Genomic DNA, 20879 nt, shown 5'->3' with positions numbered 1-20879 from the left:
GTGCACCATGACTCATCTTGAATGCTTTGACGTGGAGACCATACGGAGATATGTTTATATTTGCAAGCTGATTTGCCGTTGCCTCTGTCTCGATGTTTCTCGGTCGCTTCTCTGTCTTCCTTTCCCCTCACCCACCATCTTCACCACCCAATACGCTTAAACTTCAATGACCCTTGTAGCGATAAAATGTAGCTACAAACAACCCCTGCATTAAAACGCTTATAATCAACACAAGTTATGTCGGGCTTTAGATTCTAAATCTAAATTTCATACGCTTACGGATATTTAGCTGCTTCCTTTACAAATGACACATGTTTGTTTCCGGTGTTTTTGTGAAAAACTAATTCTATAGAAACGGCTTTGTTCTTTCCAGAACTGATGTTTGAACAAGACAAAGCTGTTTATTTACCAGTCACGGAAGACGAATATAAAAACTATACACAAGTGTGAGAGACGTCCTATAGGACCGCATTGCAGTTTTTGCCTTTCTGTAAGAGTCTGTTTCTCTAAGCAAACTTTGGACACGATAAACTGCACAGTAAGGCTATAAGATTTGATTTGTTTTCGCTGGGTTTGCTTTTGTAGCGATCACATTGTCCACTAAGGCCGTACACTAGTTCCGTAGACGAGGTATAGGTGTTCCGTGGACCCCTTGACTACGTTTACATGACAAAATAATCAAGTAGAGTTTGAAAAAAATGTTAAAGTACAGGTGAAGCTTTCTTTCTGTCACCTTTGCGGCTAACAGTTCTTTCTACCTGCTGGTACTGCGAACTCAAAACAAAATAAACAAAACCGTGTCTTTTGCATTCACTACAGTTTACCCTGCTTCCTGTCGGCAAACCATCACCCTCCCCTCCCTCCATCAAACCATCACCTGAGAAAAAGGGAAAGTGCGAGAGCTACGTAAGGAAGTGGTTAGTCAGCTGGTATATGGCTTCATGGCCTGAATTTTGTCAAGTTAAATTTAGATTATTCTCTTCTTTTCATGATAGATTCCTTAACGATTAGGTGCGCTTTGTGTTAGGAACATTCTACCTTTGTATTTAGCCACCATATATTTAGCCATGGCTTGATTAAGAATTGTATTTAGACCCACACACCGGATCCAGCTAGAAAGTTCGGTATTTGCGTAATTAATGTATAATTCTCAGAAAAAGCTTTTTCCTTTCTAAGAATAGAGTCTAATGCCATGACATACATCTAAACAATGAAGCTGATTGGTGAAAGATTGTCATGACCGGTGAAGAGAGTAATCCTATTGGTCCGTTGTGTAGCTATTGAGTAAGTTGCTAAGTAAGTGAGCTAATTCTTCTTTGCCAAACCAATTCTTTTGTCCAAGTTCGTTCTCCTTCAGTTGCATCTCCATCTCCGTAGGTAAGTTTTCTTGACAAATTAACCGTAGCAATGTTCAGTTTTTTGCTCGGCTTCCAACATCTAAGAAATAATTCAACGGTTTTTAAACTTGACAATAATAAGACACATGTAGCGGTAATTCGTAGCGACGTTTTGTAGTCTTGTTTGTTACAAATATGTAAAAATGCTATTGTTTACAAGGGCGGTGTGATTCGTTTCGAATCAATTTAGTCCAGAAATTGTGATCGGGTGAATTAAAGCTCCTCCTCACACAATTTGAACTGTGAAGTATTTGAAGACATCATTTCTCTTGAAAATTGATTGCGCTGAAACGAAAGAAAAATGCTCGTAGTTAATTGAATCACTCAGCGTCCTCAAATCATCGTTATCTATGTATTCAGTTTAGTTCCGGCCATTTTTGATCTAAGATCGGCGAAGACCAAGCGGGAAAATAGCACTGCCGTATATTTGGGAAAAGAGGCAATGTTATTGTATTCCAACAACTACGTTGTTTTATATTATTAAAATACTTCAAGCTTTATTGATCTGTTTTGTATTGTCTTCACAATAAAGAAAAGACCTTTATTAGAGAGTACCTTTTATCTACTAAGCTGAGCTCAAAATTAAAAGAAAGGCAAAATGCTTGTTCATGTTAAAGAGCGACGCAGCATTGACTCGACTTACATATTTGTTCAACTGAGTTTCTCAATGTCATGGGCAGCGCGAGTCATTTATCAGTGTTATTGAACGTTAGTTAGTCGTAGAAAGGCACTGATTTTTCCAACCTACTCAACATCTGTATCTTTTGTAGATGCTTTTCTTCTTGAAAGTGTAATCAAATATATAATTGTAACACTGTGTAAAACTAGACGCATTAGGCTTGCGGGTTTTAGATTATTTTGAAATAATAGAACTGATGCTTTTGGTCGCAGATGAGTTATTCATGTTTTGTTCTAGAGTTGGCTAGCAATGGCGCTCTATGCGTTTTGTCCAAGACACCCCGTCGTTTAAAATTGAAAGAATACACCTCGCGAAACAAAATATAGGTCAGCGCATGTTGGAATGTAAGCACTACTTTACACTGGGAATGTTTCTGGGAATTGATTGCCTGTGAGACTGAATAAAACTAAATGCTATGTAGGGGGGGGGGGGGGTTTAATAAATGCTACAAGTCATAATAAGTTTGTATATTCCGAGTATTCGAAATAATAGTTAAATTCCAGTTATTACCCACAGTTTGTTAAAATTGCTTCTTTCATTTGTGTTTGTGTAAGACAATCAGTCCATTTTCTGATGTTACTGAAAGTGGAAACGTTAACAGGAACAACAATAAGCTGAATTATATTCCTTCTAGCTGAAACATTTAAATAATTATTCGTGTTCTTAAGGGTTGTAGTCACCCCTTGTAAATGTTCGTGAAAATTAGAAGAAGACATGTTTCAAGTCATGCCTTCAACTATTAAAATAATGTTAGCCCTAGGAGTTGGAATGACCTTGCTGATGTCAATAAAGGGATGGATTTCCCTACCAGTTTAGAAAGTTTTGGGCGCCATTACAGAGCCTGTGCCTGTGCAGGAACCAAGTTACTTCTTGAGAACGCTTTGAAAGGGATGCTTAACGACCTTAACCGTTGCATTGCGCCGCGAAGCAAAATATGAAAGTGCACATTCTTAAGCGTTTATAAAATTATCTCTGCAATACTGCCGAAGTTCAAGTGATATTCAGCATCACTCTTATAGCGTACGCAGAGGCCCTGCTGCATCAAGATGGCATCTCGTCAGTTCTACTGAAATAACAGGTTTGTAATTGATGTACGATTTAACTCGTTTTTGTTATGTCTCCGTATTAGTAGGGGAGTTTATCCCCAGCTAGGTGGTTGATGACATTCTTAATAAAGTTTCTATCTATCTATCTATGTGCAACAAAGCATGCTATTCTGGCTGCACATGTGCTTTCTGAGAAAAGCATTTGTTCGGTCTAGTAATTAATGACAATCGCCACACGTTATTACCAATGTTGGATTATCAAGAAACAAGCCCTTCAGGAGCCCGAAACATTAACCCCCAACCGAGGGAACTTTACTGAGCCATTTATTTGAAAAACTCTGCACCTACTCCCCCAGTCAAAGTTGACTAGGTGTAATTTTTTATAATCTTTATTAAATACTCAAAATGCTCAGCCATCCCTCTGCCAATGAACCACTGTGGGTTGGTTTATTTGTATTTTACGTGTCAACTCGACACACCACGAGTTACTCTGGATAGGTGTGCCAGAGTGTTTGAATAAGAAAACGTTGTCTCGTCCTTGAGATTTACCCTACCTGCCGAGACGAAAGAATTCGCTCTCTCGAGTTTTCACAGCTTCCGAAAGAACTCAGGCAGGGTCATAGAAACGGTTGCATACTCTTTTCATGTATTTTCTAGTCCCTTGTTTTCTCTTTGGAGATGGAACCGCATCGGTTAGAGATGGACCATTATTTTCTTGAGGGTGGGGGGGGGGGGGGGGGCATTTCCAAAAAAGAATCCCTGCACGGCAAAAACTGCTTTCAAGTGCAACTGCTGTATACTATCCAGGCCATGTGTTTGACTTTAAAAGAATTATTACACAAGGTTACTGTCCACCAAAAAATAATGGACACGAAAAAAGATTCATGCCACAGAAAATCGTACAACCGTCCAACCCCCTGAAAAAATAGTGACCTGTCCCTTGGAAACAAAGCCTCACGATTCTCAGAAAATAGGATGTCTTTCGAAGAACCGAGTGTCGGCAAACAGACAGACAATGAAACGCCCCTCCTCAGAAGCTGATTGGTTACAAAAAGTGACGGTAATCAAATCCTCCATTTTCATTGGCTCGCTATAAATAGGAGTTGTATAATACGTGATCGAGCTCATAGCAGATGTTAAACCACGCTTTATCGTTTCAAGAAGCAGGCGAGAGTTTTCAGGGAGTGACTGCCTTTTAAGATGAAATCGCTTTGTGGTCTTGCTGTCCTTCTTTGCATCTCTGTCGGTAAGTTCCAGATATCATGTCTAACAGGGGGAAAGAATTCTTCGAGTCTGAGTCATGGTTTAAAACTAATTTGGGGGTTAGTATAAGTTGTGATGGTATGGAAGAGAACGTAACTGGAACTTAGCACAAGTGTATACCTTGGTTATCACACGTACCAATTGCAGCCACGATACTCTGTGGTTTGTAATTAAAGAGAGGAATTTTCTGTTGAAAATTTTGAACATTTCACTACCAACCGATAAAAAATGCCATATTTCAGCACTCGTCAGTGCATTCGAACAAGGGCCCTGTTTCTCGAAAGCCCCGGAAACTTTTCGGGCCCGTAAAGCCATTTTTAGTTCATCTGTATCTAAAAACGGAGATGTGTATACGCCTGAAACTTCTTGTATGAAGGGAACCTCTGTTCATATTAAGAATACGTAAATAAAACAGCTCTGTAATCGTAAGGTTCGAGATTTTGCTCTGGCTTTGCGGGCCCGAAAAGTTTCCGGGGCTTTCGAGAAACGGGCCCCAGGGCGCATCAGTGTCGTATCTGTTTGAACAACAAGCTAGCAGAAACTGTATTTCGGTGTATTGACAGTTTGTACTCATATTTAAAGTTAAAAAGAAGGTGTTACAATTATCAGTAGTGTGCCAAACGCAACTGGAAATAAGGATAAGCCTTTCGGCATTATGCATTATTTCTCGAGGGACTAGCTGTGTAAAATATTATCATTGCAAGCTGGATTGTTGAATATACCTGTCCTTGAAAATTATATAGGAAGTGAGCAATATTTTACATGTTGCCTAGAAGTGCAGTATGTTTTATAGCAAGTCTATAGCGGAGTGAAATGTTTGGTAATGTATAAACGATAACATTTGATAAAGAAATGTTTGGCGATTGTAACACCCACAATTTTATTTGTCGTGGAAGCGCAAGAAAATATCAACTTTGATATTTACCTACCCAGCACCAATGAAATATATATTCCACAGCTGCACGTTCTTCGTTATTGACTACCGCTTTCATTGGCATTGTTCCAAACTTACCTGCTCAAAACTTGGAATAATAAAATGAAACATCTTTCATCGAATGTTTCAGCGCCTTCGACTATCAAACAACAGCTCCAGTTTCCTGTCTTGTTGGTGTGTTCTCTATAGATCTCTAGCACCTTGTCAAGAAGCGCATTTTCTTTGCGATATGAATCCGTGCAAAATTTTTTTGAGCATCTTTGCCATGCTTATTTATTATTCAAGTTTCGTGTCTTGGTTTTAAGTTCTGGAAAGTGTTTAGGGAAACTACAGTTTACTGCAAAGTTAAAACCACTTACGACACTCTAGTTATTTTAATTAAATTTTATTACTATTTTTTTTTTTGCTAAAACTTCTTAACCCTTACTCTTGGAAAACCCTGCGTTTTTTTAACAGTATTTAATAGAAGAAGAGAGTTGGTGGGTTATGCTGTTTTTGCGTTACGCACCCATTTGTTGGCTGTTCAATACCGTAAATATGGTCAATTGAAAAGAGGTCAAGATTTCTAGAAGTTTTTTCTAATTTTGAAGAACCCGAACCACTTTAAAACTGCTGCAGCAACTCTCTCAACTGATTTGGAATAACGCTGTTTTCAGTTGGAAGTAAAGCCAAATGTTTTCTTTTCAGGATATGGTTTGAAATGTTACAAATGTGTTAGCACCAAAAGTTGGGATGACTGTGCAGATGTGAAGGAAGAGATGACTTGCCCTACCGGTTTTGATCGCTGTCTCAAGGGCTATGCACATGTCAAAAGCGAGGGGGCATCCGTTGAAGGCTTTGAAAAGGGTTGTTTGACCGCTGAATTGTGCGAAAACACTGACAAGATCAACTTGTGTAAGGGCGAAGGCCGAGAATGTGAAATCAATTGTTGCTCTGGGGATCTGTGCAATGCTGCCGCACTGCAACTGGTCAGCACCATTGTTCTCATCGCGTGTGCGTTGGTGGCCTTGCTGCACTAAGGTGACTGATGAAACCTTGCCAGAAGAAGCAGCGAAGAAGTTTTTGTTATGTAGGACAGCTCAGTAGTATACGTTGTCGTTAGGAACTTTTCAAAAGATGGTCTTTACTTTGTTGAGATAAGCTGTTAATTGCACGTTTTTCTTTTCAGTTGTAAGTTAGTTATCGGTATTAAAAGACTTTCTTAAGATACTGTTATTGATACTTGTCATAATAGTTCTAACCTTTGTATCTCAAGGGAAACATATCGCAAGTCAGTATCCTCCTACTAAAAGCCAAAAAGACTCTGCTAACACAATACATGTACACCAACCAAGCACTCAAGCAGTTCTGCTGGGAGCTCAACAAACTCTCATTAGACTGAGGTCCTTTCGAGAAAGAGAGTGAAATGAACAGGCTTCATTAAAACCTAACTAGCTTACCATATCGAAACCTCCATTAAGCGGACCGCTGACATAGCGGACACCTTTTATCAAGCGGATACTAAGTCTGGTCCCGAAATAAACTCCTTATTTTTGTCTCCATAAATTTCATGGTTCGCGCGGGCCTTGAAAAGTTCTCAGAAAATTGCCAGTTCCTTGAAGGGTCCTTGAGAATGAAAATGCGAAGACATCTCCTTGAAAAGTCCTTTAGTTTTTACTTGCAATCCTCGAATCCTGTTAACAGGTCACTGGAGTCATATAGGACTACGAGATAAAAAGACATAATATCGACGTGGATATAAAAGCTAAAAGTGCAGATAAAAATATTAAGTTTGGAAAAGTTGATTTCGATGATATAGGAGTTGGAAGCACTTAAAAGTGATTATTATATGATGTGCCTATAACAACGAAAGTAACCCCTTCTTCAATGGGCCGGACCTTGAATATTTTGTAGTTTGTGTTCCCCCATTCCCCTTATTATGTGATTCTGACATCGAATCCTTAAATGTTGCTGAATCGTCCTTGAAAAGTCCTCGAAAAAAATGTATGAATTCTCTGTGAACAATGAAAAAAAGCAAAGTCTGCATACGAGTTAAGTGGCCCATCAGGCCGGAGCTTATCCCGGTTTCTGTAGCATGAAGCGACTAGGAGTATATTTAGCGCATATCTCTGTAAGTTGACGTGAACAATAAAATGAAATCTATTTTGGTTATTTTTATTGTTAAAAAACCAAAAGGAGCTGGCGGTAATTTTTTCCATGCACCGTTATGACATGTGTAACTGATGCCGCACTGCAATCCTGTCCACGGAGCCGGCGTTCCCTCTGACCAGCAAAACAAACAAACAAAAAGTTAGAAATTACTATATTATAGAGTAAAAACAAAATGGTACGGAAACAGTGTCGGTTGAAAACATATAGATTCATGGAAAGTACGCGCGTACGGTATTTGTGCACGAATTGATTAGTGATGAGTATCAGCTGAACCAATGAGCGAGATTTCTGATTCAAACCAATGAGAGAATAAATACCGTGATAAATTTTCACACTGAATATTATTTTGTGAGTTTTATTTCCGGAAATTCACTTGCTTGGCGCAGTCAAACACATCGTGCGTTACGCCTGTCAAATTGTACTTTGACAATATTTTCCGGACACTTGCTTAGTAGTTAGCTTTTCACAATTCTAAAGCAGTGTTTTCAAAATGACAAACGATCGTGAGTTCTGTAATCCTTCGCTGATTTCTGTCTTCTTTAGGCTTCGAAAGATCCTTCGGTTCCTGGTACGGAAATTCAATTATTACATGATTACACGCAGAATCTACAGGTCCGACCAGTTAGCCTTGTGAAACACAACCAAAGGCGACAAATGATATATTTTTGCTCAAAGAAAGCCGCACAGAAAGACGAAAGTTGTTTCCTTCTCAACTACAAACTGAAGGAAAGTTTAAGAAGGTAAAATCTTGAGTTCTGTTAGCTGACAAAGATTTTAATAACACAGACAATTTTAATATTTTACTTATTATGCCAAATAAAATACATTGCATGATTTAACTACCATTTCCGGTGAGCAACGCGCGATAGTCCCTTGTACCCAATAAGACTGAAAAAGAGGGCAAACAATTGACCCTTGTCGTCCGGCAACTTTCGGAAAATTCCATCACGCAAAGTTGCACTGATTTAAAGCAATACAAAAGTACTATGAGCGAGGCGTTGATTGTATGGTACAATGATCCCTTTATCTTAGCTCAGAGAGGATAGTTGTATTCCAACATTGCAGTCTGAGCTAGCGCATATAAACAAATATGCCTACCCTTTATCCACAAGGCAGCTGCTTTGTCTCTTTGGTAAGTCCTTTTCTCAGCGGAACTTAGATCTGGCAGAGGTCTCTTTTCTTTTTTTCTCTCCAGCCTTTGAAATGACTCAGAATGACTGCAAATGTAAATTAACTCCCGGCAATCTTGAATCATGATCGCCGATACATTAATAAGTTTAGGGTCTCAAAATTAAAGCATTTCTCTCTAAGAGACAGCGAACAGCGCGGAATGAGTTCACCAAAAGCATTTCTCTCAAAGAGACAGCGAACAGTGTGGAATGAATTCACCCGACGGCCATTTCCAGTGAGCAACGCGCGATAATCCCTTGTTTTCCAGAGGACAAACATTAACTCGTTATGCTAGTACTGAACCACGATTAAGGCATTTAATGTACCCAATAAGACTGAAAAAGAGGGCAAACCATTGTCCCTCGTCTTCCGGCAACTTTCGGGAAATTTTCGATTTAAGCAAATTTGCAGATTTATAGCAACCCAAAAATGCTATGAGCGAAACGATGAGTGTATGGTACAGTGAGATCACTTTACTTAATACTTTAGCATCAAGAGAGAAAAGTTGACCACCGATGGAGACGACTAGCGCATATAAACAGAACATTATGCCTACCCTTTATCCAGCTGCTTTGTTTGTCTGCGTCAAGTCCCTTTCACAGCAGATCTCAGATTTGGCAGATCTCGTTTCTTTCCTTTACCAGCGGAGCCCTCGAAATAACTCAGAATGACTGCAAACGAGGAATGTAAATGAACACCTTAGAGTCTAGGTTCTCATGCCGCCGATACCTTTTTAAATTTAGTTGTCTATAAATGAAAGAATTAATGCAAAACATACAGCGAAGAATGTCACTGATTCCAGTACAATGTACCATCACTGCCCCGTGTGCAAGCAAGATAATTATAGGAATGAATTTACCAACCTGCTAGTTGCTTTCCACCGTTTCTTTATAACTGCCGACTGCTTGCAGCACAATAGCGCCAGCAGCGGTTTTCTGAAGTGACGGCTTCTTCAGGCCTTTGGAACGACAAACGAGCGGAGATCCTGTTCCATTGAAAAGAACGTTTTTAACGGATTTGGCCATTCGAGATACTAGTGTTATTACGTCATTGAAAATGACAGCTGCTGATGTTATGCAATTTTTACTGGTTGATGGAAAAGATAAACCGCAATAATCTGACAATGGAGCCATCATTTTCGGGCATGGCATCACGCGCGCGTTGATTTGCATTATTTTTGTAGCGCTTGGCGCTGGGAGTGAGTACGACCGCTTGCGGTTTATCTTCTCACGGCGGAAGGCTTTAGACTTAAGAGCTCACTCACGCGTTTTTTATGTCCCAGGACGGAAGCAGTTTAATTGATTGCTTTTTCGAAGAAGTCACAGCCAGGAAAAACAAACAAGTCACGTTTTTTCCAGCTAGGGACAGTGCTTTAAATCAGTTTTTAGCAAGCGAGACGCTGAACGAAAATCCCAGCCAGTAAATGATCTAATGCTAATATTTCCCAGCCAGCGTGACTGCAGCCTGTCGAGCGGGTTTTCTGTCGAGCGGCTCCGTCGGGTACTCCTGATTACATGTCAGTTTTAAATCAGTTCATGTGATCGTCAAATCAGTTTTCTTGTTATTAGAGTTAAGTTCGTTTGGTCTTTTGGACCTCCTGTATTTGAGACCCTCGAGAACGAAAGGGCTCCCTGAAACAAGTTTGTCACACAAGCCGCGTGAAAATATCATTTCAAGAACGTTCACGAGTTCAACCATACATGGAGATCTTTTGATCCATACTGTTCACCAGGCAAGCTGGTAAATGTGTGGCGCGGTGACACTGTAACAGTATTTCAGATAAAATTTAACACAGAGAGAACTGTGGAGCTAAGTAAACAATGACTAGAGTGGAACAGCTGAAGATAGTGCTGAAAGGGTCGTAGTCGATACATTTGATCCTTCATTCCAAGCCCTTAATTCCGAGGAAAAACGTTAACGTTTACATCAATAACACGACAAAATAAGTTTTTGCATCGAAAGACTCGCAGGAGCAACGATGTTTTAAAGAAATAGTGTTTTGTTGTTGTTGTTGTTCTTTTTCGATGTTCGCGGGTCATTTTCACGATGCCAGTCACGGCTAGGCATATGAGCTCAGACCCGAAATAAATACCAGCATGCAGTGCGTTCATACGCTTTACACAATCCTTGAGTAACACACACCGGGAGTGTCTTTCAAGCCACGATGAAATTGCTCTTTTTCCTCGTTTTGTTCTCTTGTATCTCCTTCGGTAAGTTCTCTCATAGTATCTGATGTGACTTATGTTTTATTGAAGGCATTGTCATGTTTCAGTGGATTTCCGCTCCACGCACTGTGCAAATTCGCCCTACTGCGGATCGGAGCACGAAACCGAAACATTCCGAGGCACTACCGAGGACGCCTGATACGAAGTATCCCATTTGAATCCAGCCTGTTTTCGGTATTCAACGTGAATTTTTCGCGTCTATATCCCTGAACACGCTTGAAAAGGTGTAAGTCACGTTTTGCATACGCCTCGCCGGGGCTAGGATTCTATTTCAAAGACGCATTCCACTTGAATACTTCACGTTTACTCGCTTAAATACTCTTGATTACCCACGTGTGGTTGTGCTTGAATACTGTGGGATTCCGTGGCATTACGATTGCGTATTTGAGGTTTGAATACTCCCATATATTGGCGCACTTGTAGTTGACTTCAACTCAGGTGAACACTGGAGGCTAACCTCCTGACGCCTCGTTTACGAACTTAATTTATCTTGTATTTTGAAGCTTTTTTAAAATTCGCCTTGATAGGAGTCTCGACTGGCCCTCTTATTTCCTTTTTCCTCAATTATAGTCAATTATGACTTGAACAAGAATGCTAGACGTTGAATTGGTAGACCAACTGCAGAGAATAAAGCCAGTTAGAAGCAGCACATCATTTTTAGCTGTGCACCTTGAATAATATGATGATAATAACACTGCTTTAAGACATCTCATTTACTCTTGGATGTTTTCGCTTTGGCCCAATGTGATTGTTTAACATTGCTTCGTTGACCAAATAGGCGTTGTATGGCAAGCCGTTTGTAACAAAATTCAATCCTTGCAATATATGTTTAATCCTTTAAATAATGGTTTTATTTAAACATATAAAAAGGCATTCAACCCAATGGCAAATAAAATTTTTGGTTCAATTCAATCTTTTAATTTTCATGATTCAATCCAATACCTGGAATATTGATTCAATCCAATACCTGGAATATTGATTCAATCCAATACCTGGAATATTGATTCAATCCAATACCTGGAATATTGATTCAATCCAATACCTGGAATATTGATTCAATCCAATACCTGGAATATTGATTCAATCCAATTCCTCGAATATTGATTCAATCCAATACCTCGAATATTGATGCAATCCAATACCTCGAATATTGATTCAATCCAATACCTCGAATATTGATGCAATCCACCTCGAATATTGATGCAATCTTCCTGGGCCGAGCGCGGCCAACAGGAACGAGAGTAACTGAGCACTAGAGAGCATGAAAACATAGCGGGCGAAGGAGAACTAGATTTAGAAGTCGAGTTTCCTAAGTTTCTTGCAGACGTCTTGGATAAAACGGAAATAATTTTTGAGAATTTTGACTCAGAAGTTGCAGAAGCGCACGCCGAAGTTCTTGATCAAACCATTAGTCTGCTTAGGTAAATGAGGCATTGCTACAACCGAGACACAAGGGACACGGAGAATTTAGATTCCACTGCTGTCGCTTTTGTAGATGTAAGTTAACCAATTTTTATGTGACAAACATATTTGTTTATTGAAAGCTGTGTGTGCTAGCTTTTTGTGACAAATAACATAAACTGTGGCAAATTGTGCTACCACATTGGTCTTTGGTATTGTGCATATTTCTGCTGTCCATTTTTCTCACAAAAACTGTTTGTGTAAACCTGGCTTTATGCTATTTTTGAAATAAGAACCTTACATTTTACAAGACAACAATCATTGAACATTGGGATGTGTTTTAAGTTTTTCAATGTTGTTGTCTCATGTTTTGCATTATTTAACCCACCTGTGATACCTCTTTCCTAAAAACGATGTTTTTCTTGATATTCTATGACAAACATTGCACCAATTTGTTGTGAATATTATCGGGTACCCAGCGCTCAAGGCTAACACTACTGCCAACTAGCCACACATTTCAGTTTTGAATAGTAGATTTTGCACTTTCACTAGCCATTGTGGAAATCATGATGGAATGGAGTACTGGTCTACTGGATGAAAACAAAATTGAGAGTTATCCTGACAAAGTAAAACTGAAGAGAATAGAAACTAATGAAAACAGGGAAACTATGAGTGGATTTCATGGGAATAATTGCCTCAATAAGCATATAAATATTTAACTATTAAACGGAGATAAAAGAAAATGGTACCACTGATAGATGTACATCAGAGATTGAACATAAGCATATTCAAGAAAAGCAGGATTCGTGTTTGTGGGAGTGAAATTTTCTTAGTGATTACTATTAACATTTTAGATGCAGCAAGATATGTCCAAGATTGACCACTCTTATAAAAAAGTCAGTGAAACTGTGTATCAAAAAGGCTGGCTGGTGCAAAGTTAGTTTTGGCTAGTGAGATGAGACCTGTTAGTAGCCATTACGCCATTGCACCAAGGATTTAGTCTTGTGTCCTGGGTACTTTTGAAAATAAGATAACAAATTAACCTTGCAACATTTTAACATCTGTTTTGATAAGCACCTGAAAAATCTACAAAGCAGAGTAATGCACATGGCAGTTATAAAATGCCCTGATTTCTCTTCAGTTTAGTTGTGTTGCTAGACATTAGGCATCCTGTAATTCCTGAAAGCAGTTTCTGAGTTTTGTATATCAATGAAAAGAAAGATGAGAAAATAATTTACTTGATACAGGGTGAGGTTTTTTTGTTGTGAATTGAGTTGCAAAAATACTTTAGTGGCGCCATAATCTCCTTTACCCAGCCCACACCCATGTAGTATTATGCAACTGTCAGTTGCCCAAGTTTAACTGTCACAAGTTCTAGAGCCTCTTGGAAGATGTCTACTCCCATTTGACTTGATTCTTTTAAGGGATCTAGCCTTTCCAATACAAATGACTGCACTGAATCATGTTGTCCAGGTCAATTTCTTCAACTACAACATTGTTATCACTGTCCAATGGAGTTGGACCATCAGGATCATCACCATAGTATTCAAAATCATATGACTTTCCATTTGAAAGGGGGTTTTCAGGCTGCATCATATGATAAGCCACATTTGGTATGGCAACCAGTTTTTTTTCTGTTCTTACATTTTGGTGGTTGAAAGCTTCAGTGAACTGGCAAAGAGCTTGGTTTATCCTTGGTTGAAAAACTAAGTTTAAGGTGAAAAGATGCACTGAATTATCAGTGTCCAGGATGCCTGACAACTCAATACTATAAAAAGTGTAACAGTACAAGTGGGAAGCACAACGGAAAACATCCCACAGTCTTTCAGTTCATTGGTTGTGTTGATGGCCCAACAGTGAAGCTGCCCCTCTCAACTCTTCTAACCTGCACCATTGTATCGCACACACCAACGTTTTCAACACCATGATATACTCGTACTCTCAAAGGCCAAAATTCTCCGTCTCTCTTAACGGCATCCAGAAACATTCAAGAACTGTTTGCTGCTTTATTGTTGGCACTACATTTCAAAAACGTTATTCTCCGAGAAAATCCGTCTATACAGCCGTGAATTAGTATTTTCCATCGGATCAGAGAGTGATGTCCATCCAGATGCCAAAGCGAATTTACGCACCCCATCTCAAGACAGTATTTTGGGGATCTAATTTTGTTAACCTTTCTCTTATTCTTCTCCGTTGAACCCGTAACCCAATGGACTTAAAGAAACCTGCAATGAAGTTATATCCAGTTTGAGTAGCACTCCCGTGGTTAGAAATGTACTCTTGACTGATTTCGGTTCCTTATCAGGTAAGCTGTCGAAACCCCTCATATCTTCTAAGTCATACCGCCCGGGGGGGGGTGCACTGCCATATATGGGCTATATAGGTATGTGCCGCTGTGAAGGGTGTGGTTTTCAAGCAGTTTACTCTAGGATAGAGTATATAAATCAGAGCATTTATGTCTAGAATAGGGTATAATTTTTCACAAAACTGACTAGTTGGTTGAAGATTTTATCTAGACTAAGGAAACCAGGAATTGCCACTCAAAAATATAAAAAAATCAAATCGGCAAGTTTAAATTTACGCAAATCAGCCTCAACAGTGTCGATAGATGGGGGGATTTGGGGAGTTTACTCTAGTATAGGGTAGCAAAATTCAGCTGAACTACAATCATGGACAAAAGTCTTGGGACAAATTTGCACTTTTGGCGCTTTTACGTACATGCCAGGCGCGAATACAACTTCACCTGTCTAACCTCGCCCCCCCCCCCCCCACCCCCCATACAATGTTGAAAACTAGTACGTGCAATTTCACCTGATTTTCAACATTGTGTTGGGGGGGAGGGGGGAACAGCAACCCGTTTATAAAGGATATAGCAGCGTTTCCTTCATACTTCAGTTCTAAAACACAGATAATCCGTTACATTACATAAGTGTCCCAAGGCCTTTTGTCCACGATTGTAGCTCTGGTATAGGCTAAGGGTTCCAGGGTCCCAGCGGCACATCCCCTCCCAGAGATTCCCAAAGTACCCCCCCCCCCCGGGCCATACCGTCTGTCACTCTTCTGTGAATTGTCCATCTCGAAACTCCAATCATCTCTGTTATCGTTGTCCAGATGAATCCTAGTCCTCAAAGTTTCTCAAGCACCTCAACAGGAATTTTAAGAAATGGTCTTCCATGCTTTCCTCTTTTTTCGCTTTCTATCGTAATGGATTCCGCAGTAAAAATTGACGGAGTAATAGCTCTGCGACGCAACACGCTGAGCACATCTACAAAAGCGACAGCAGTGGAATCTAAATTCTCCGTGTCCCTTGTGTCTCGGTTGTAGCAATGCCTCATTTACCTAAGCAGACTAATGGTTTGATCAAGAACTTCGGCGTGCGCTTCTGCAACTTCTGAGTCAAAATTCTCAAAAATTATTTCCGTTCTATCCAAGACGTCTGCAAGAAACTTAGGAAACTCGACTTCTAAATCTAGTTCTCCTTCGCCCGCTATGTTTTCATGCTCTCTAGTGCTCAGTTACTCTCGTTCCTGTTGGCCGCGCTCGGCCCAGGAAGATTGCATCAATATTCGAGGTGGATTGCATCAATATTCGAGGTATTGGATTGAATCAATATTCGAGGTATTGGATTGCATCAATATTCGAGGTATTGGATTGAATCATTATTCGAGGTATTGGATTGAATCAATATTCGAGGTATTGGATTGCATCAATATTCGAGGTATTGGATTGCATCAATATTCGAGGTATTGGATTGAATCATTATTCGAGGTATTGGATTGAATCAATATTCGAGGTATTGGATTGCATCAATATTCGAGGTATTGGATTGAATCAATATTCGAGGAATTGGATTGAATCAATATTCCAGGTATTGGATTGAATCAATATTCCAGGTATTGGATTGAATCAATATTCGAGGAATTGGATTGAATCAATATTCCAGGTATTGGATTGAATCAATATTCCAGGTATTGGATTGAATCAATATTCCAGGTATTGGATTGAATCAATATTCCAGGTATTGGATTGAATCATGAAAATTAAAAGATTGAATTGAACCAAAAATTTTATTTGCCATTGGATTGAATGCCTTTTTATATGTTTAAATAAAACCATTATTTAAAGGATTAAACATATATTGCAAGGATTGAATTTTGTTACAAACGGCTTGCCATAGCGTTGCCTCTTAATTGACAGATTTATTTGCTGACAAGAATCGTGATTGACATAAATTATATACATTGATTTAAGGCGTTAGGTTATTGTGTTGTGTATTGTGTTTCAAACCAGTTTTTCAGTAGAATCGAAGTGAGAAAGAAGTTATTTTATGCTGTGTTTACATTTGAGCTTTTACCAAGGTAAACAGTTACTAAGGTCAAGTTACTTAACCTTGGTAAATTCGTCCAGTGTTTATACCGGCTCAAATAACTCAAGTTGATCTTTCAACATTCGCGCGCGCTGTATTATCAACGTCATGAAATCGAACTTGGACGAGGATCCCACCGCAGCGGAACAGGAGCAAATTGAGGTGCCATCATTTTCATAGGCGAGGACCTCATTCCATAATATTACGGCGAAAATTCAGCTGCTTGATCATAGCCAGAGTATGCACGGATACGTTGTATATATATGCAGCATCCTCCCTGGTGGCAAAATATATCTACAATAATTACACAACATAGGATCGAAGTTTGGCTAGAGAAAGTTGTTAATAATACTGAGAATAAAAAATACAGTGCTCTCTTTTACGTGACGGATTGTTCGCTGTAAGAAGATCGATCCAATCTTTCCACGTTATCTGCCATGATCGCCTGGTGAAAACTGGAATAGAAACGCTTTGTCGACAATCGCGCAATCTGCTCACCACGGGAAGTGAAATATTACACCGCCACAAGCGGATATATCTGTCATCTTGACCTTGGTTACCAACTGTAACCATGCCTGATCACAGGGTAATTACAACTTTTACCTCGGTTAAATTTCTTTTGTCTTTTGCGGCATTTACGAAAGTGTCAGTTGGCGTTTACACACGGAAAATGTTTACCTAGGTAAGTAAACTCTGATACCTCGGTAAACCGTTCAAGTCTAAACAAGGCATTAGTCTGTCTGTTAAACCCACTTACCTGGAGAATCTGTTTGTTAAACCCGCTGACCTGGAGAATCTGTTAAAGACTCAGTGCTAACCCGTAAACTGCGACTGTTGTAACTACCCGCCACAGAAGTAAGTTGAAATGCAAGTTTTCTGAATTTAGCTTCGAGATAAATATACCCGTATCATGGTTGCATCTGACCCTTGTTTACATATATACAGTGCGATATTGAGATTAGAATCCAATTTAATGTTTGCGATGAATTCATTGCATCCGTTCGCCTGTTCGCGGACAATACGCATTGCATGTCAGTTTTAAATCGGTTCATGTGATTGTTAAATCAGTTTTCTTGTTATTAGAGTTAAGCTCCTTTGGTCTTTTGGACTTTCTGTATTTGAGACCCTCGCGATCGAAAGGGCTCCCTGAAACAAGTTTGTCACACAAGCCGCGTGAAAATATCATTTCAAGAACGTTCACGAGTTCAACCATACATGGAGATCTTTTGATCCACACTTTTACCACGCAAGCTGGTAAATATGTGGCGCGGTGACGTTGTAACAGTATTTCAGATAAAATTTAACACAGAGAGAACTGTGGAACTAAGTAAACAATGACTAGAGTGGAACAGCTGAAGATAGTGCTGAAAGGGTCGTAGTCGATGTAGTTTTATGTAGTCGATAGTAAATATCGGCTACATAAAAACACGCACCAATGTAAAATCTTCCATTGTACCTGAAGAAGGCTGGTTTGGCCAGCCGAAATATAGTACACCTTCAAAAAATCATTCTACGTTGTCGGTTTTTGCTTTTGTAATCTTCATTTTATATGTAAAGCCGATCAGATCACCATTGATCCAACGTATACCAGCAGGATCATCGTTCCGGTTGCTTGCTTAAACATTTTGTAGTCGATACGTTTGGTCCTTCATTCCATCCCCTTAATTCCCAGGAAAAACGTTAACGTTTACGTCAATAACACCCGACAAAATGAGTATTTGCATCGAAAGACTCACAGAAGCAACAATGTTTTTAAAAAATAGTGGTTTTGTTGTTTTTTTTATTGTTGTTCTTTTTCGGTGTTCGCTGGTCATTTTCACAATAGCGGTCTCAGACCTGAAACAAATACCAGCATGCACTGCGTTCGGACGGTTTATTTTTGGACACTATTATTGTCCGAAATTAAAATCGTCCGAAATTTTTTGCAAAAATGTACTGAAAACTCTTTGAAAATGACTAAAAACATTAGCATCAAAGTTCCCTATTTTCTTTCAGGCTGTTGCCTCCAGTGCTACCAGTGTTTAAGTGCCAGAGGTTGGGATGACTGTGACAATAAAAAGAACAAGGTAACTTGTGGCCTTGGTCAAGTAACCTGCGCCAAGTTTGAACAAGAGTTAAGAAGCTGGGGAGGGTCTATTTACGCCAAAGGGTGCACCAATACTGATGCATGGTGCAAAGATATTAAAAAAAAAGACGTCTGCGTTGACCACTGTGAGGCCTACTGCTGCGACAAGGATCTGTGCAATGGAGCCACGGTACCTATGGCAAGCGTTGTCGTCCTTGTGGCATGTGTACTGGTGGCTCTTCAACGTTAAACTGGGCCGTAGCATCACAGGCAGATAAAGTGAACTTTGCTCGGGTGGAAAAACATTGTAGTTTTAGTGTAGAACTCTTCTGTCTGGATGCATTTCTTGAACTTGAAGTCTTTGTAGTTTTAGATTTAATTAATATCTGTTAGAGGATGTCAATGGGGTGAACAGAAGTTGGAAATTTTAACCGTTAGCTGTAAAGAAATCTTCGTGAATAATTTTGGCCACGAAATTGAAAGTCTCAAGATCTTTGACAATACCTTTTTTGTGTCTTGTCTTGTGGTTTGTAAGCCATGTTAGTCTACGATTCTTTAGATAATACCTTTTACCATCCCGGAATGCTCCCAAGACGTTAAATAATGTTTTACAGTAATCAAAATATTTTTTTCTTTTACCTTTTTTTAAGTAATGAAATTAATTTTTAACTTCTTAAAACAGTACAATAATTAAATTGTTAAGATTCCTTTCAACCGTAAGGAAACAAATTAGCCGTTAGCCGTAAATAGCCAAAACATTAACCGCTAGGGGTAAAAGCCACCACCCTTTGAGACCCTCCTATTTGGTATTAAGTCTATCGGTATAAGGTATTAGGTAAATTCGGTGTTAGGTGTACGAGATGTTCTCCAAAGCGAAGATATAACTTCAACTTAATGTATTTTTTAAGTGCAGTAAATGGAAGTAAAGTATTCAGTGACAATAATTTCTTACACGCATTAGCCTGTTTAAAACGTACATTTTGTACTGCCAAGGTACCCTTTACGACTCATTTAATTGCAAAACCTGATATCTAAGAGAACAACCGAAATTCATTTTAGCCTCCGGCTCTTCCACTATAGCTTTGCTGTTTCACAATTAAGGGTGGGATAGAAAATGTCAAATTCAATGTGTCAAGGTTCTCTTTATAATCTCATTGGGATCCTCATTTCTTTCAGAAGCAAGACTTCATAATTTTCTAGCGGCTTGATTTGATAGCTCAGTTGGTAGAGAGCACTGTATCGGTATCGCAAAGGTCGTGAGTTCGAATCCCGTTCAAGCCTGAATATTTTTTTGTGTTTAATTTTCACAGTCGCTTAAGTTTTGTACATAACTGTGATGATCATTCATGTCTATACAGAGGGTCCCGACATTTTCAATCTCGCATCCGCCACTATTTTTGCCTTAACCCCGCCATGATTAGTCTGATCACGAATGAAACATGTTTCGTTATGAAAAGTGTTCACATCAGACAGTGAATTGCGCGAATCACCATAGTTGAAACATTATTCTGAGCATGATTGAAACAACCTCACGAGGTAATTTCAATCATGATCAGACCAAACACGTTCAATATGGCGGATGGATTCGGAGAGGAGGCGCGCGAGTGCCCAAAAGAACCAAAATTGGGGCTATTATGAGGCCAAATGTCTTGTTGAAATACGGGCCGATGAAGCAATAGAACGGCAACTATCGGCAGTGGGTAGAAAGTAGAATATTTGGGAAAACATTGCCGCAAAACGTAATGACAAATGCGAGTACCAATGAAACAGCATAAATTATACAACCAGTTTGAAACTGAAATCTGATGTGAACAATGCAATAACAAACATGTTTAGGCGAAACATGTTTACTCTAATCATGTTTCGGCTTTAATGTGAACACAGCTTTAGACATGAAAAGTGCCTGTGTCTATCAAGTACGCTCGCACGGAGTATACCCACACGGCTGAGACTGGTCAATTTACTGATTTATTAAATCCATTTTGAAATCACTGGTTATCCTTGCAATCTGACTGGCTCTCAGTGGTGCGATTTATTCACGAATCGCACTATTTTTTGCTCTAAATCGCATCTTTTTCTCAGCCAATGAGAATGGGCCAGTAAAACAAAACAACCAATCAGATTTCAAGATTAGTTTAAAGTAATCAATAAAATTTCAGGAAAATGAAAGGCAAAAAGCCAC

The 20879-nt window shown here is 39.3% G+C and overlaps 2 protein-coding genes and 1 long non-coding RNA gene across 4 annotated transcripts; 2 read left to right on the top strand and 1 right to left on the bottom strand.

The window, feature by feature from the left end:
• Nucleotides 1-4223: 4223 nt before the first annotated feature.
• LOC149119017 (uncharacterized) lies at nt 4224-6534 on the top strand. Its single transcript, XM_089275762.1, has 2 exons — nt 4224-4368; nt 6007-6534. Exons 1-2 carry the CDS (start codon nt 4323-4325, stop codon nt 6336-6338), a joined length of 378 nt encoding a protein of 125 aa, XP_089131888.1. The 5' UTR covers nt 4224-4322; the 3' UTR covers nt 6339-6534.
• Nucleotides 6418-10747, bottom strand: LOC149119016 (uncharacterized). 2 transcript variants are annotated; one of them, XR_016202901.1, is made up of 3 exons: nt 9504-10747; nt 8569-9311; nt 6418-8035 (listed from the first exon to the last, which is right to left on the bottom strand). It is a non-coding gene; the product is annotated as an uncharacterized LOC149119016 (long non-coding RNA). The 2 variants fall into 2 exon arrangements; XR_016202907.1 differs by having other exon boundaries at nt 6418-7581.
• Nucleotides 10748-10753: 6 nt separating this feature from the next.
• Nucleotides 10754-19641, top strand: LOC149119015 (uncharacterized). The gene is made up of 2 exons (XM_089275763.1): nt 10754-10850; nt 18628-19641. The coding sequence occupies exons 1-2, from the start codon at nt 10805-10807 to the stop codon at nt 18945-18947; spliced, it is 366 nt and encodes a 121-aa protein (XP_089131889.1). The 5' UTR covers nt 10754-10804; the 3' UTR covers nt 18948-19641.
• Nucleotides 19642-20879: the final 1238 nt, after the last annotated feature.

Source organism: Orbicella faveolata, unplaced genomic scaffold, assembly GCF_042242905.1.
Source record: "Orbicella faveolata isolate gen_17 unplaced genomic scaffold, um_ofav_v1 contig_1, whole genome shotgun sequence".
Lineage (NCBI taxonomy): Eukaryota > Metazoa > Cnidaria > Anthozoa > Scleractinia > Merulinidae > Orbicella > Orbicella faveolata.
The sequence above is the reverse complement of the archived record's forward strand: the minus strand, read 5'-3'. Positions and strand labels throughout refer to the sequence as shown.

What these genes read in the sequence shown, in the direction of transcription:
- LOC149119017 (XM_089275762.1), top strand. Translation starts at nt 4,323, where the DNA reads ATGAAATCGCTTTGTGGTCTTGCTGTCCTTCTTTGCATCTCTGTCG. An exon ending in CCTTCTTTGCATCTCTGTCG is followed by an intron (nt 4,369 to 6,006) that starts GTAAGTTCCAGA and finishes TTTTCTTTTCAG; the next exon opens with GATATGGTTTGAAATGTTAC.
- LOC149119015 (XM_089275763.1), top strand. Translation starts at nt 10,805, where the DNA reads ATGAAATTGCTCTTTTTCCTCGTTTTGTTCTCTTGTATCTCCTTCG. An exon ending in GTTCTCTTGTATCTCCTTCG is followed by an intron (nt 10,851 to 18,627) that starts GTAAGTTCTCTC and finishes ATTTTCTTTCAG; the next exon opens with GCTGTTGCCTCCAGTGCTAC.